We start from the raw sequence: 16,373 nt of genomic DNA, 5'->3' as shown, positions 1-16,373 counted from the left end.
TAGCCAGACAGAGGGTACATCACATAACCTCATCTTGAGACAGAGCTAAGGAACTCAGAATTTAGTATTTTAGCTTAATTCAGGTGAACATACCCATGGCTGTCCTGCATCTGCACCAAGGCAACAGCAGACATCAGCACAAAACTCCCACAGTCCAAGTAACCAAACATCTCAGGCAGGTTTTGCAAGCTGTGATACAGCCTACGGCGCAGTAACTGCTGCTGGCAATACCCAAGCTGACTGCCTTCAAAGTGACAGCGTGCTGGCAGCCTCCTCACAGACATACCTTTAGGCTGTGGTTCAGTGCTGAGCCACAGCCTTGAGTAAACTACAGCCATCAGTCCCCTGTCTGCAGGTTTGGGTGCATCACTGGGCATTTTTCCTACCAATTACACATCTTTACAGTGCACCATCTGAAAGAGGGAAAGAAATGTAAGAGGTAAGAGGCACTCATGTATGACAGGCCAGGTTATGCCTACAACTTCTGGAATGGAAATTTACAAATCTCCTAATGCTGATTCCTGAAGAGCACTGCACTCAAAGCTACTGGAGGAGCACAGCTCCAGAACTGGAGGATATCACCTCGCCCACACACTTCAGTTACTGGTGAGGCTCGACAGGTACACACTTGCCCTCTACAGAACAAAGACAACATTCTATCAGCTCTTTGGTGAAGTTTGACTTCTGCTCACTTGGACACAGGCTGGGAGAAGTGCAATGCTCTGGATAACACTGCACTGGGAAACAGACTGACTCATCCTGTGAGGCCACAGGCCATCAGCTCCATATTTGCAGTGGGCCCTGCAGCAGTGGGAAACTTACAAGATTGGACTCAGCTTTGCTGCTCTTTTCAGGCTGCAGGAACAGTTCACTGCCAAGCTGTTGATTTCATAGCACAGGTACCACCTGAGAAAGACTTAAACAAAACACTTAGCTAATTGTATGAGAGTTCTGCATAGGATTCTGTGATTTGTTACCTCATAACCCACCTACATTCTGTTATACTGTTAACAAACTGCAGGCACACATGATCTTTAACACAATTTGGAAATCAAAGATCATACAGCTTCCACCAATTAAATTCATAAAAATTAAGCACTTGTCACAATAGACAGTGGCCACTGAGTTACGGTAATTTATGGTAACAGCTCTACTAAATCTAATTGTGCTTTGTAGTCAAGATGAGTGGCAGGAAAGTCACTTCCTTACCCTAATTTTCCTAAGAGAGAAATAAAAAAACATGTTTTGTCAATGCAAACAAAAAAAATACCACGTTGTCAGATTGCACTGGAATCCTTCAGGTTCACCATGCCTGTGTCTGCACTCTACAGATGTCTCCTGGGTCTCGTTGGCTCTATAATACCCCCCCCCTTACACCTTCAATGCACTGCTTGGAAACTACAGGACACATGAGCCCACTATAAATTCACCATCTACACAAGTCTCACCAAGCCACACCAGGCTGACCTGTCAGCTTCCTATCAGCACTAATCCTGACCCATGTGATCACAGGAATAAATATATACAGCATACTAAGCTTAAATGCAGGCTCTACCGCATGAGAATCCACTTATTTAAATATTCATTTTATAATTCCTGTACTAACTTACGGTAGACTTAATGCAGTATTTTCAGCTAACATATATTGCTTTTGTAAGTAATCTGTGATACATACATCACATTCCTCTTACAGAAATACTCAAAACTTTACACAGGCACTGTGCTTCCAATGATGGTCTTTATCATGAAAATTACTAGATATTCTTCAGTAATTTATCCCCAAGATACACATTCTAAGTCATGTTTTTATACAAAGTGCCTTTAGTGGGAGCACTGAAAATTGCTTTTAACCATTTGGTCTTACTACCGCCACAAATTAACAAGATGAAACCTGTCCAACAGGCAAACACTCCTCAACAAGAATTAAAATTACTTTTCACCAGGGGTCCTCAACGTGGAAGTCGCAGCCTCAATCAGATTAAGGACGGCAAGTCATCAACATCCTGTTCTTTTTGTATTTTTAAACAGGAAGGAGGCCTCAGTTCCAGGTTCTCCACAGCAGCTTTTTAGCACATAAAAACTCAAACTTGTAGCTATAGCAGGGTTGTGCAACAGCCTGGATGTTAAAACAATAAAAGGAATTCAAGTATTATCTTTAAATCTGCAGATAGATAAAGCTGTATTCCACTGCTATACTAAAGGTTGCCTTCAGACTAATGGGAACAAATGGGTTTCTTTTTTCTTCATCAAGTATTACTATAACAGCACAATACCACATCATCTGAAAGAAATGTTATGTGCCTAGTTAAAGACCTGCACACAGAGATATAGCTCTATGGAACCGTGCTACTACAAAGCTCCTACTGTGGTTTGGAACTGACCACAGTGCAGGGTAACTACATCTACTCCATCTTTGTGCCAAGACCAAACCAGGAGCCTTCAAATTCTGTAATTCTGTGAGAAAAATACCAATTGCTGAAAGGAAGCAGCTGAAAAGACCTCCTCCATCTTAAAACAGAACATTTTCATAACTTAAAATGCTCTGTAATCCAATTATGGGTATTCATTGCAATGAGGGAAAGCCTACTATATCTTCATCACAACACTCTGTTGTAACCAAGACACGTAGATCTCTGCTGTTATTTCATATTGAAGCTGAAGTATTCATATCGAAGTATTTTTTTTTAGCCAATTTACAGGAATTCCGCAGTTTCCTTATGATAATACATACTTTCAGTACATCAGCCCAACACAGGCTTAATTAATGGAATCCTGGACTTCTTTTGCACTGCAGCAATCAGTTTAAAAAGAGCCTTAAACTTGTGTATGGTGAGGTCTCACCACGAGCTGGGGATCAGTTGACATGGGCACCCATTTGCACATTAGGGCCAACTGAGACCAACATAGCACAGGAGTTATTCTTCACTAACATTACCACTGTGAACATGAGCTCAGGGGCACAGGAGGTCACAGACTACACAGAGACTGCAGACTACACAGGGCTCACTCACAGATCCTCTGTTTGCCCACATTAAGGCTCAGCTGATGGCACAGCTCTGGAATTCTCAGGTCTAAAGGCAGACGTGGTGTCAGTCCTATGTCTATCCTGGAAAACTGCACAGAACCACCTACATATGATGAGATTTTCTTACTCTTAACTAGAACAACATGTGACAACACAACGCACACTGAAGCTACAAGTCTTATAACTGAGGAGGCAGCCTGCATACTTCAGCTTTTAAACATTAGGCGTATACAAGAAGCAGAAAGGCTGGAGGTCAGGTGGTGCATGTGCTGCACACAGCCCGAGTCCCGGAGCAATGTCGGCAGTGTGAGGTGTTGTTAGTGATCCACACGGCGCTGTCCCACACTTCGTGCCGTTCGGTTCGCTGGGATGGTTTCTACGAAGCTCCGAGGCAGATACTGTGCGACGCGCCGTGCAGGCCCGCAGCACAGCTCATGGAGCGCAGCGGCCCGCCGGGCTGAGCGGCGATAACGGTCCCCGAGGCGGCAGGGCCGGTGTGGGGCTCCCGCAGCTCCGCAGCGCCCACAGGCCCATCCCCGCTACACGAGGGTCCGTCCGCGGGGCGCCCCGGCCGCCACCGATGGCGTCACCGCCGTCACGTGCCCACCGCGGCGAGCAGGCCCGGCTGTGCCGCCCCCCCTCCCCTCCCGTCCCGTCCCGGTCCAGACCCCGGCCCCGGTCCCACCGCACCCCCTCGGTCCCGCCCGCCGTTACCTTCTCGTGCTCCTGGCGGAGGCGGCCCACCAACGCGGGGCTGAGCGGCGAGGAGCCGCCGGGGGCCTCCATGCCCGCCGGGCCGGACAGGGCGCTGGGCCGGGAGTCTTTAAGCGAGCCGCTCCGAGAAGCGGAGTGAAGAGGACAGGCGGCCTGAGGGCCGATCTCCTCAGCAGGGCGAATGAGTCCTATAGAAATGTTTGTGCAGGGCGAAGCGCCGGCTCCAGAGCCGCATCCACGCGGGGCCCGCCGCCGCCTGGGCCCGGGGAGCCGCTGCCGAGGGAAGCATCGCACTCACACTCACACTCTCATTCTGGGCCGCGCCGCCGCCTGGGCCCGGCTCCCGCTGCGCCGCAGGGACGGGACGGGACCGGACCGGGAGCGCCTGCAGCTGGGAGCCGGCCGCCCGCCTCCTGCCTGCTGCACTCTGGGTAGCCAGCCGGGCCCGCGGGAGGCACCCGGCTGCGAGCAGCGAGAGGCGGGCGCTCCACACCCCCTGCCCGCCGCGGGCCACGCCGGATCCCCCCCGCCACAGCACGGCGGCACCGAGCCCTGCACGGGGCACAGGCCCCGAGCCCTTAGGCCTCAGGTTCAAAAACGCATGTGTGAGGCGCTCGGGTCGATCATATATTCCTAGGAGTGCAGAAACACATAATTATATATCTTTCTGTAGCAGGGAGGTTATGTCACGGTTGCTGATCTCAGTGCTCGTTCTCACAAGTTTACATTGTTGGGACTTCTGTGACCTGCAGGATTGCAAAACGGCTTTAAAAGATTAACGAATCAGATAGTGCAACGGCAGGGCTTGCTAACATAGAAAGGTTACTGCACCATGAGGTGGTGGTGGATGGCCACTCTGGGAATGCCACACGGTAATGGATGTGCAGGAAATTCACAATCATTAAGGTTGGAAAAGACTGCTAAGATCACACAGTCCAACCATCAACCCACCGTGCCCACTAACCACATCCCCCAGTGCCACATCTCCAGGCTTTTTGAACACCTCCAGGGACAGTGACTCCCTCCCCTGGGCAGCCTGCTGGCTCACGTTCAGCCGGCTGTTGACTAACACTATCAGATACTTTTAATCTGTGCGGTTTTCCAGCCACTCTGCCCCAAGCCTATAGTATTGCATGGGGCTATTGTGACCAAAGCGCAGGACCTGGCACTTGGTCTTGTTGAACTTCACCCCATTGGCCTCAGCCCATTGATACAGCCTATCCAGATCCCTCTGCAGGGCCTTCCTATCCCTGAGCAGATGTACACCTCCTCCCAACTTGGTGTCATCTGTAACTTACTGAGAGTACACTCAATCTCCTCATCCAAATCATCCATAAAGATATCACACAGGGCGGCCCCAGTACTGACCCTTAGGGAACACCACTCATGACCAGTGGAAGGCAGCTGTGTATTAACACTGCACACTACAACAGCCAACAGGCCAGGCCAGGACACCAAAGGCTTGAGCAACTCCGGAGGGAATTTAATTGACTGCTACAATACTAGCGGTCACATTTTAACCTCTATATGCCAGACATCACACAACTGGGTTCAGTTACACATAGGACTTGCATTTATGGCTGCACCTTTCCCTTGAGTGAACAGGTGTGTCTATATCCTTCCCTTTCCCCCGCAGATACTCACAGACGTGTCATAAGATGGCAGCAGAAAGGCCCATCTTCACTACACATACATTAGGGATTTGTTTCCATCTTCTGAAAAAAAAAAAACCAAAACAGGCTTCCCATGAGCAGAACTAACCTCGTATACACCACAAAAATACTGATGTTACATACACAACATACTGTGTGCTGTGCACTTTTCTAAACCCAGATTCCCAACCCCCCTCCTCCCCATAAGAGCTTGTAAAAGCTCTACAGAAGAGGAATTTAGAACCAATTTTCAAAGCATGGTTACTCAAGCTGGAAGTTAGCTTTTAGCCAGACTTTAATACAGCTTCCAATATTGCAAATAAAAATTTGCAACTGCAGCTGGGTAGTTTGCTTTATGAAATAACTACATCCATAATCTTCAAGAATAATTGAGAGTTATCTGAAATCTCTGGCGCATGTGTGTCACTGAGGGATTCTAGACCCTTTGAACACACAGGATACTTCTATATACTGCCTTCAGAAAGCAGCTCACTAGCAAGCTTACAGTAAATAACTCCTTTTTGGTTTGGTTGGAGCCTCTTCCATTATTTTTGCCAATGAACAGGGTTCACAGCAGATAGTACAAATACAGGTTGTTTAAAAGTGCTTTCATTTGATCCTGTCTCACCTCATGGTTTGATTGGAGGACAAAACAGATGCACAACAGGATGATATGTATTTTAAGATGTTAATTTTTTGCCAGACATAATAACAACAAGGCTTACAAGAGGAGACACAAAGAATCTTACAACACAAAACGCTTCATATTGTCTGAGTAAAAAAAAGACATGCAATCACTTTTCTTGTATCATGCTCCAAAAGCTCCACTATTTCACGTGCCACAAGTACATCATCAGCCACTGGGCTGTATTGCGTTGAGCACTTCTGACAGTTGGCCTACATAAGAGGCTGCATTATTATCAGCTTAATGACTGTACAGGCTTGGTTGCACTGACTAAAGTATGGAATAGTTTACTGGATCCTTTTGTATGTTTTGTTTTTCATCTGCCAATGAAAAAATGTTCTAATAGTGACAAACAGATGGGAGACAGCATTTGCCAAAGAGGAACGGGAAGTCTATCTCTGGGTCACATTCTTCTGTGCTTATAACCTGTATAAAACCATTGTCACCAGTGAAACTCTATGGAGTATAAAATAAACCCCATTGAAATTTGGTTCTCTCAGCTGCAGATTTTTGTTTACTTGTTTACTAAATTAAGTCTTTTAGACACTCTGCCAGACAACTTACCTAAAACTTCAGGGAAAACTCTGAAGAGCTCTCTGCTGTTAAGTGAGGGAAATACAATTAAGCAAGGCTTGCATGTTCCCTTCTACCTGGATGGCTTAGCAGGTGTGTGTGCTGTGGCTGCTCATAGTGCTCTTAATAGCACCCAGTGCCTTGTAAGGAATGTCTTTCTTCGAACATTAATATAATTCTGGATGTAATACTCTCGGTACATGTTCACTTTGAACTTCTAAAGAGAATCTCCTCAGCTCTTTCTAAAAATGAAAAGCCTTTCTTTGTTGCTGTGGCATGGCATGGTGAAGCACACCCACAAATAACTTAAAATCCTCTCAGCCCCACCTGTTGATACCAAATTTTTCTTATCCAGAAGTTTTAATCTGAACAAGACCATTATTAAGTTTACTAATAATAGCTCTTAATGAGATCACAATTATGTTCTTATGTCTCTTTAAGAGCTTCCTCTCACATGCATTTATGTCTATGAGCAAATGTGGAAGGATACCCAGGCCCTCCAGGCTCAGTGGAACTACTTTAAGAAGTGAAGATATTCAGTGCTTGCAGAATCCTGGACAAAGGCTGCATCTCCTTCAGTTTAACATATGACACAGTCAGTATTTTTTGTGTTTAGCCTGAGGACAACGTAGTCAAACTGCTAGACACCTTTCATTGCCCAGTAGTAGTATGAATAAGGGTTTTAAATGTCTGTTGGTCTGAAACCTCAGCATGTGATAGTGATATTTGCATGTTCAGTGGTGCCCTTTGAAGCTTGTTTCCTCCACATTGCTTTTTCTCATTAAAGATAAGAGGTTTCAGGGATGACACCAACACGCTGCTAATTTTTCAGTTACATGCTTTAACAGCTTAACTCCCGCTTAAAGCGTAGTTTTAGAGGCACTAGGTGACAGTTAAGTATTTATTTGTTCAGTGTAGCCAACTTACCCTCTCCTTTGCCATCCATCCACTCACCTGTCCTGCATTTAACACTGAGATACCTGAGAACCATAAAAATGATCCAACCTCTTGTTCACCTCTTCAGTAGGACAGCAAATAAGTAGTTTGATGGTAATTCATTTCCAAGGTGCCTGGTTTTCTCTTACATGTAGATTTAAGATACTGCAACATAAAAGACTTAAAGTCTGTCAACACAATGGAAACAGTGTGGAAGAATTTGCATTAGACTAAGTCGACATACAGAAAGCAATTAGAAACTACCCATGCATACACATATCCACACAGAACCGTGGGCAGCTATTTGAGAAGAGGGACAGGTTGTAGAAGCACCTAGAAATCCTATTTCCTTATCCACAAGGCATCTACGTAAAATACATGGTACCTTTGGAAGGCAAGATAGCCAACCATTAGCATGTACTATGTTTTATTATGTTTACTAATAACAATAAATTAACATAATTTATTTTTATGCTACTAATATGCAGTAAAGCTTCAGGCATCTCATAGCAGCAGAGCTGACTGTATCTTAGATTTTATACTGCAAGTGCTGTCCTGGTTGGTTTAATACATGAAACTTGGATGCTTTATTTGTATGCTTTGTAGTTGCTTCTGCCATCTTTGATTAATATCACCTGGAAATCCCAGCTTTTCTGCATGTAGTCACACCCAAGAGGAAAGGCTGACTCAGAAAAGATTAGTGTCACTTTGCTTTTTTTCCTCATCTTTTCTCTGTAAAGGAGGAGAGCTTTCTGATCATGTCAGTATATTGGTAAAGATAGCCTAGATAGTTGAATACCTTAAGGGCTTCAATCTCCTCTCATATGTACACGAATTAAAGCTGGTATAACTCTGTTGACTTCAGTGGTGATTTATAACCACATAAGTGAAAGAAGAATCAAGATCCGAGGTTTTTATGAGGGCTACTATGAAATTTGTTCTTTTAGCTTGCTAAACAGACGGCACCAAATTCACATTTCTATTAAAGAGACAGTTGTGACATTAAGGATGACTTTTACCAAAACTATTTACATCTGTAATCATTCACTGAAGTGGTTATGGAGGTGGCAGAGTTAGAGCTGTATTCACTCAGATCCAGGCAGCAGATTTAAGCATCTCCATCACAGCAGATGCAGTGCTTCTTTTCTAGTATTTGGACAGACAAACTGCCTTTGATGTGAGAGCTGGAAAAGTGCACACAGACTGCAAGCACAAAGCTCTTAAAAATTCCTATGAAGGCTTGCATTTCCCTTTTGCAAAGCTTTCACCCACGACAACGTGGTTAGCCCATGTGATACCTCGCATCCAGGCAGGAGACACTCAGATCAGACTCATGAGCTTGCACCAAAAGCAGCCCTGTTAAATACTCTTAACTAAACCATAGTTAACTAGCAGAAAAATGTGTTATTTTCTGTTGTGTCAGAGATGGCCAGTTGGACACAAACTCTTGGGAAGCTCTCTGTTTTGCAGTGCCAAGGCCCAAGAGATGTGCCTGCTTTTTGGGTGTTTCACACTGGCTTCATTTAAAGCCATAAATGCAATGGTTGCCCTGAGCAAGTGGATTCTTTTCTTTGTGTTACAGAAAACCAACATCACAGCCTTAAAATGCTTCCATAACTTTTTACCCTGGTTTTTGGAGCTGAAGTAAATCTTGTAACTACAAAGGGTGGGTTTATCATTACTTTCAATTAATAACTTTGTCTATCCTTCTCATTGTAATTTCTTATTCACCTCCAAGAACTATTTACATATATTTACATGTACTTATTTATACATTTGTTAAAGTATACTCATGTGAAAACAGCATTTCCCTGATAAGCTCAAACCTGTTTCCCTATCACCGCACTTCCCTTTCATTTCACCTTTTGTATTGCTTCTCAATACTTACCCTTTTCTGAAGTACTCCATTTTGTTACTACAGACATCTTTGTTTTCCTGATATCCCATACGTTCTGTTTAATCCTTCTCAGTAAAATTCTTGATGTTAATAAGCAGTGCATTAAGCTTTACTTCAAAAATTAAAGAATAATAAAAAAAAACCCACTATAGCAGCACTGTGACAAACTGAAGGAAACCAAAAGCCACCGTGCTCTATTTACTGCTGCTACTAAACCAAAAAGCATTATGATTCACTCTTGCATGTCCTTTCTTAAACCTGTAATCCCATTTACTGAAACAGTCCCTGTGGTTTCAGAAGAAATACTTACATGATTAAGGACTCTCCTCAAGGGAGTAAAATTCAGATGACTTGTCTAAAGAAGAGGAGCTTTTCTGGAGGACCTAGGCTGAGGAGACTCATAATACAATTTGAACTCTTTTTTTATGTCGCCAGATCAAATCTGGCCTTAGTAATAGTGAGAAATCATTACCATCTGAATCCTAATCCATGGCATATGTAATCAGGGCTGGGTGGTCTCATAACTTCTAGGGGAGCAAGCCTCATCTCTCATAAACCACCACTGCAGGTGGCACTTAAAATGGCAGTCTCAAGGCCCAGTGATGTAAATCCAGCACTTTTTACCACTGTTGAATTCACATGACATCTGTAACAGATAGCCTTACATTTTCCATCTCCTGAAGATTTCCACTACAGGCTTAGCATTCTTATTTAGGGGAAAAAAAGAAAAATAAATGACCTGTGTACTTACGTTGTTGGAAACAATGTAAACTGCACATATTTGAGCAAGTCTCAGTGAGAAGACCCCCAGCAATGCAGGCTAGCAGTCCTTAGGCCCAAAAGAGAACAATGCGTGTGTCCTGAAAAAAAACAGATGGCATCAATGGCTCAATGTCCAGATGGAGAACAGTAACAAGTGCTGTCCCTCAGGGGTCAATACTGCGATCAGTGCTCTTTAACATCAGTGACATCAACAGTGGGATCGAGTGCACCCTCAGCAAGTTTGCAAATGACACGAGTCTGTGCGGTGCTGTCAACGCAGCCAGAGATGGGATGAGACATTCAGAGAGACCTGCACAGGCTCAGGCAGTGTGTCCAGGAGAACCTCATGAGATTCAATAAACCCAAATTCAAGGTTTTGCACATGGGTCATGGCAACCCCTGCTATCAGTACAAACCAGGAAATGTCAAAGTAGGGAACAGCTGTGCCAGGAAGTCCTAGGGGGTGCTGGTGGATGGCAAGCTGGTCATGAGCCAGCAGTGTGCCCTCACAGCCAACAAAGCCAACCAAGGAAGGTGATCCTGTCTGTCACCTGGAGTACTACATCCAAATGTGGAGCCCTTGATACATGAGAGATGTGGACCAGCTGGAGTGAATCCAAAGAAGGGCCACAAAAATGATCCCAGGGATGGAACACCTCACCTATAAGGACAGGTTGTTCAGTCTAGAAAAGAACAGACTTCATAGCAGCTTTTCAGTATCCAAAGGGAGGCTGTAAAAAAAGAAGAACATAGACTCCTTAGTGGGATCTGTTGTGATAGGACAAGGGAAATTGTTTCAGACTAAAAGAGAGGAGATTTAGATGGAACATGAGGAAGAAGTTCTTTTACAGTTTTGCCCAGAGATGAAGTGAGTGTCCTTGGAGACGTTCAAGGTCAGGCTGGACCAGGCTCTGAGCAGCCTGATGGAGCTGTAGGTGTCCCTGTTCATTGCATGGGAGTTGGATGAGATGACCTTTAACTCAACAAATTTTATGATCCTATGATCTTTGGAATCAAATAAATCTTCACAGACTCAGTCCATTCTCCCACAGCAACAGATAACTTCAAGCTGGTATCTTTGTGGCTTGGAAAATTATTAGATCACCCAAAGGTGATTCCATCTAACAACAAAAACAACGTTGCTCATAATGGCAGAACTGGAAGGACAGCACTTATGAACATGTGCTCAACGAGACATTTAGTCAGTGCCATCAGCAAAATGAGGGGGAGATAAAGCAATATTTGCCACCCTCAGGAAGGAAAATAGGCAGGGCTGATTCGGCATGAAGAACTCTTAATTTTGGAGAGCAGACAGTTGTTCTTGACTAAAAATAGCCAGGCTTTCCTCTAAAAACAAGGTTTTGGCACAAGGGGGCCATGATAGGGGAGCTGTCATTTACATACAAAAGTGATGCTGATGAGCAGACAGGATATTATTCAGTTCAATGAAAAGCAGATACTATTTTTACATTTGATTTCAGTGTGTTTTGATTTTTTTCAAAAGCGTTTAGAATTTAGATATGTATTTATATGTAAGAAATCAAAATAAATGAGGAAGTAGTAGAATAAGTAACAAAACGCTTCCAATTATATGTTCCATTTTAAAATTACAAGAGCACAAATAGACAAAATCTTAAAGGCCTCTATCCAACAAAGCACTTACATGTACACTTAATTTTAAGTCTCCCTACAGTCACGCTTTGCTGGGTTGAGGCATAATAACGGTAAACTTCTAGGATAGATTCTGGACTGAATTCAGTTGATGCAGATGTCTTTAAAAGGAAACAATATGTGTATGTAGAAAGCAGATCTCTAGACACGCATGCCTGATCACTTGCATTCATATTCTGAGATTGTCAAAAGCATGAACATTTGTTTTTCCAGATTTAAAATACTTCCATTATTATTTTACGCACAGCCACTGAGATGCTTTGCTATGCAAGCGGAAAAAATGGTCTCTGCCTAAAAGATCTTTCAGGCTAGTTTAGACAAAGAGCAGGTAAAGCACAGGGTCGAGGAAGGATGAGAATGGAGGAGCTGCAGTAATATGCTCACACGGTTACTCATTACAGACATGTGCATTTTGTGGTTGCCAAGTTATAAGTTTTAAATATAGAAGTTTACTTTTATGTAGAAGTAATAATTATTAACAGAACACAAATCTTAGGGGGCTCTACAGATCATTTTGACAATCCAAAGTGAATGGGAGTTTTGCCACTCCTTTCAATAGCATTAGGCTCTCACACCGAGCCTCTGCTTTAACCCATGCGTCCCCACAGAGAGCACATGCATGTCTCCATGCCTGGACAGGTCTCTCCTGATCTGTACAGCATTGCAAGCTTGGGTACAAACACCCACTGCTCCCTATTCTCAGGGCTGTAGTCTATGGCACAGCTGTAAGCAGCAGCAGGCCATGCTGCCTTCCTAGCTAAGCCCCCCATTTAACCTTGCTATCATCCAGAAGCAAATCAGGAGACAGATTTTCAGTAATTTTTATGGGAGAACTGACAAACCTCATTATGGTGGCTCACTATTTGCCAAGCACTCCACAACATTGTGTACACACCTCAATTTCATCCTTTATCAGAACTCAAGAGTCCTTTTTCACTCAGCACTCCAAAGGTGCAACCCTGTTTTTGGCCTTCCCAGACTCAATGGACCTGTTCAGAAGGGAAAAAAAGGCTTTTCAGAACAATTACTCAGGTAGCAAATACTTTTGTAGTACTACTAAAGAATCCATCCCCCTAAAAAGTAGAGGTGGCTTTAGTTTTGCTTTATTTTTTAAAGAAGTATATGTCAAAAATAAAATCCTTATTAAAACCAAAGAAGAGGCTCTGAAGCCCTCCAAGCTGAGGCACAGGCTGCACTGGGCTCAGAGTGAAGAAACTGGCCTTAGTTCATTGGCTTCAGCCTGGCTCCACACTGTCTGAGAGGTCCATTCACAGGGAAGTTAATGCAACATCTTAGCCTGAATTGCCTCCCTTTTATCACTACCTCTGTGCTATTAAGATATAGATTTTTTTAGTTAAATGTACTTGTTAAATTTTAATGTTCTTTTGAAACACTGATGAATTCAGCTACTGCTATACACAGCTGGCTACATCCAAAGTGCCACGCAGCAGAAGAGCAGCACTCAAGCCATGCTAAAACAGTTTGGCTATAGCACAGGATTTCTATTTTCAACGTTGGCATCACGTAATAAGCTTAACTAGTTAGCACTCTCCTATTATACTCATCTAAAACAGCTTAGAAAGTCTCCCCCCAGACTGCCATCCACACTGACTTCTACCAAGGCAGATCTTCAGTAGCAACAGATACTCAGCTGTCTGTATGAGACAGACATACCCTTGTCCAAGCGCCTGCACAGGCAGTTACTGTCCCTCCTGCAAATGCAGTTCTGAACACAGCCACCACTGGGCACACACAGCTGCAGCGTATTTATAATATTGCACACAATCAGACTTGAAAAATTAACTCTTAATGTAGCAATAATAGGAGAGACCAGATGTTTGAGAATGAGAGGAAGTAGACGTTAAATTCCTCAATTGCAGAGTTCTTCTGATGGAGATAATGCTTTGTGTTATGTAAGTGAAATGCTAGGGGGGGAAATAACCCACAAAGATCCAGTAGTTTCTTCTCACATTCAAAACGACTCCAAATATTTGTTGAAGTTCACCTGTGATGGACAAGGCTGTATAATAACAACTGAGGATTTGAGGCAAGAAAGGACCATTACATCTTCTATCCCAATTAACACAACAAAAGTTAATAGACCACTAAAAATACCCTTTCATTCAAGCTCAATACTTGTACTTTGATTAATAACCTCTACTAAAGAGCATTGATCAGGAAGACATGTTGTCTTTGTCTGAAGGAACCAACTGGAAATCAGTGAGAATCCCAGCAGGGTCTTGGAAGCATTTGCTTTATTTTCAAATTCTATGTTAGTTTTCAGGCATTTTCCTGCTAGGTGAGAGAGCCCTTCAGCACCCAGCGTTTTGTCTCTGTCAAGATGCTCATACAGTGTAATTGAGTCACTTCTCAATCTTCTTTTTATAATGAAATACAGATGAAAATAGCCTGTGGCCTTTTGAGCATAGACATGTTTCTAGAAGAGTTTATGAAGGGGTAGAGGAAGTCTTAATTTGAATACTTACAATGCAGTATCAGTAATCTTCCCTGTTTTCAAACTTGCCAGAAGCTTTTGATTCCTTTTGGAAAGAGCTCAATGCTCACATTTAAAAATATGTCAACACATATTAGCTCAGATAGCCCTTGGTCTCAGCCTGTTTTTGTGGTCACTATACATAAGGACAAACCAATTTGGAATGACATGCAAAGTAGAAACTAAAATCCTGAAGTCAAAGTAGCCCTACCTCTAACAGCAGCCTTTTGCTTTACTGTACTCACTGAAGTGAATTCCAGCTAATCTTACCCTGATTTGAGAGCACCATTTGCAGATCCCAGCATCATCGCAGACTCTTTGCGAGGGCTTGTCCTGATTGCTGACACATCATCATTGGTGTACAAAGGCTGCTCCCCCACCAGCATCTTCTGCACCACATGGTCTAGTAGTGCTCAGGGCATGCCAGGGTCAATAACATAGAGCAATCTTCTGAACATGAGAGCAGTTGTGGTTTGGCTGCTGGCTGGCACACCACCTATACATGACTCTGTTAGTTAAGAGAAGGGCAGGGTGGAGGAGCAAGTGGCCCATGCTGGTACCTCTCCCCATGCACAGCATCACAGGATGGACAGGGCACAGCATCACCCTGCCATGGAGCCAGCTGCTGCCAGGACAGGTGCAACAGAAGAACCTAATCCCTGTCTGGTTCACTGAGGTAGGGAAGCTGCAGTCTCTGCTCATGGTGAGCACAGCAATCAGGCCAGGTCTGTGCTGCACTTGGAGGCAGCGATCCTGCCACATAACAATCTGCACCATCAGCTGGGGCTGCTCCCACTTCCCCCAAATTCCAGAGGAGACACTTCTCAGCCCCAGCACCTGACACCCAAACCCCGACACGTGCCCTGTAACAGCCCTGTGTGGGTCTGTGCCAAAGTGACGTGCCTGATCCACCGATAATCACGGCTTGCATGGGGAAAGGCTGTTAGGTTCTGTGACACACGACGCAACTCCTGGCATTGATGGCATCGCAAATCCTGTCAAGGCCTCTCTGTCTGCCACTAAAATCACACCTATTATTTACGGGTACCCCTTTTTAAAATTAGATGATTGCAAATTAGAAAATACATGTCCTTAAAACAGAAAGGGCAAAAAAAAAAAGAGGTTATAAATACGCTAAATCATTCTTTTATGTGACCTGAATAATTATGGAAACTGTAAGAGTTGCAATTTAAAAGGTTCATCCTTCAAAAAACACATCAGTAGGTGGTCATCTGTGACCCCTGCATTGTGGGCTTTTTTCCCCCCTGTCAGAGTAGATAGACCTAAAGATGACAGCTGCCCTCTCATAATTATCCATAAGAAGCTGAAACGAACTGAAAGCCACCCAAAATATCATTATCAAAGTACACTCAGATAGAGTCAGATTAAAGATAAGCATTTCACTGGGATCTTTACAAGATACTGTATCTGAGCCAAAAGGAAAACTCTAATTTTTTAATGCTGATATAATAACACTTCTCTAATTATTATATACTATAGTTGTAGGAGCGTATGCAAATCTTACACATTGCAGCGTGAGACCGGGCGGTTCACACAGCCAACTGGTTTGTGCAGTCATGGCAATCAGAACACAACCAGGAGACAGAACTGTGCTCAGCTGCATCACTGGGAGCTGGGGCAGACCCGCCCTTCTGTCCCATTAATCATGTGCCCATCAACGTGGGGCTGCGTGTTGTTTATGTATTCAAAAACCAGGAGTGTCAATTCTCATAGTAAGGGACAAGTTCCATTGTCTTCCAGCATCTCGTTCTCTTTGAAATGACTCGTCCCAGATTTTTAGATTAAAAAATAACAAGTATATAATTCATATATACCACATAAATTTTATATTAAAAAAAACACTTAAAACCATACCTACAGTACTTTAGTACCTGACTTGTATATTTATGTGACTATTGTTAGAAGTGACTAATTGGGTTTGATTAGCTTCATCATTAATATTC

The 16,373-nt window shown here is 43.6% G+C and overlaps 1 protein-coding gene and 1 long non-coding RNA gene across 5 annotated transcripts in view; both read right to left on the bottom strand.

Moving 5' to 3' along the window:
• Nucleotides 1–4,163, bottom strand: part of URI1 (URI1 prefoldin like chaperone) — a 42,249-nt gene extending 38,086 nt beyond the window's left edge. For all 4 annotated transcript variants that reach the window (XM_015874046.3, XM_085551814.1, XM_015874048.3 and 1 more), the window contains exon 1: nucleotides 3,740–4,163. In XM_015874046.3, coding sequence (XP_015729532.1) covers nucleotides 3,740–3,811 — 72 coding nt within the window. In that variant the 5' untranslated portion in view covers nucleotides 3,812–4,163. The remainder of the gene's footprint in view (nucleotides 1–3,739) is intronic.
• A 1,328-nt stretch (nucleotides 4,164–5,491) lies between these two features.
• On the bottom strand, nucleotides 5,492–12,937 carry LOC146760555 (uncharacterized). The gene is made up of 4 exons (XR_014947772.1): nucleotides 12,811–12,937; nucleotides 10,906–10,975; nucleotides 10,234–10,342; nucleotides 5,492–7,750 (listed from the first exon to the last, which is right to left on the bottom strand). It is a non-coding gene; the product is annotated as an uncharacterized LOC146760555 (long non-coding RNA).
• Nucleotides 12,938–16,373: the final 3,436 nt, after the last annotated feature.

The sequence above is a fragment of the Coturnix japonica genome, chromosome 6 (genome assembly GCF_054131305.1).
Source record: "Coturnix japonica strain WE chromosome 6, WE-NBRP24, whole genome shotgun sequence".
Classification (NCBI taxonomy): domain Eukaryota; kingdom Metazoa; phylum Chordata; class Aves; order Galliformes; family Phasianidae; genus Coturnix; species Coturnix japonica.
The sequence above is the reverse complement of the archived record's forward strand: the minus strand, read 5'-3'. Positions and strand labels throughout refer to the sequence as shown.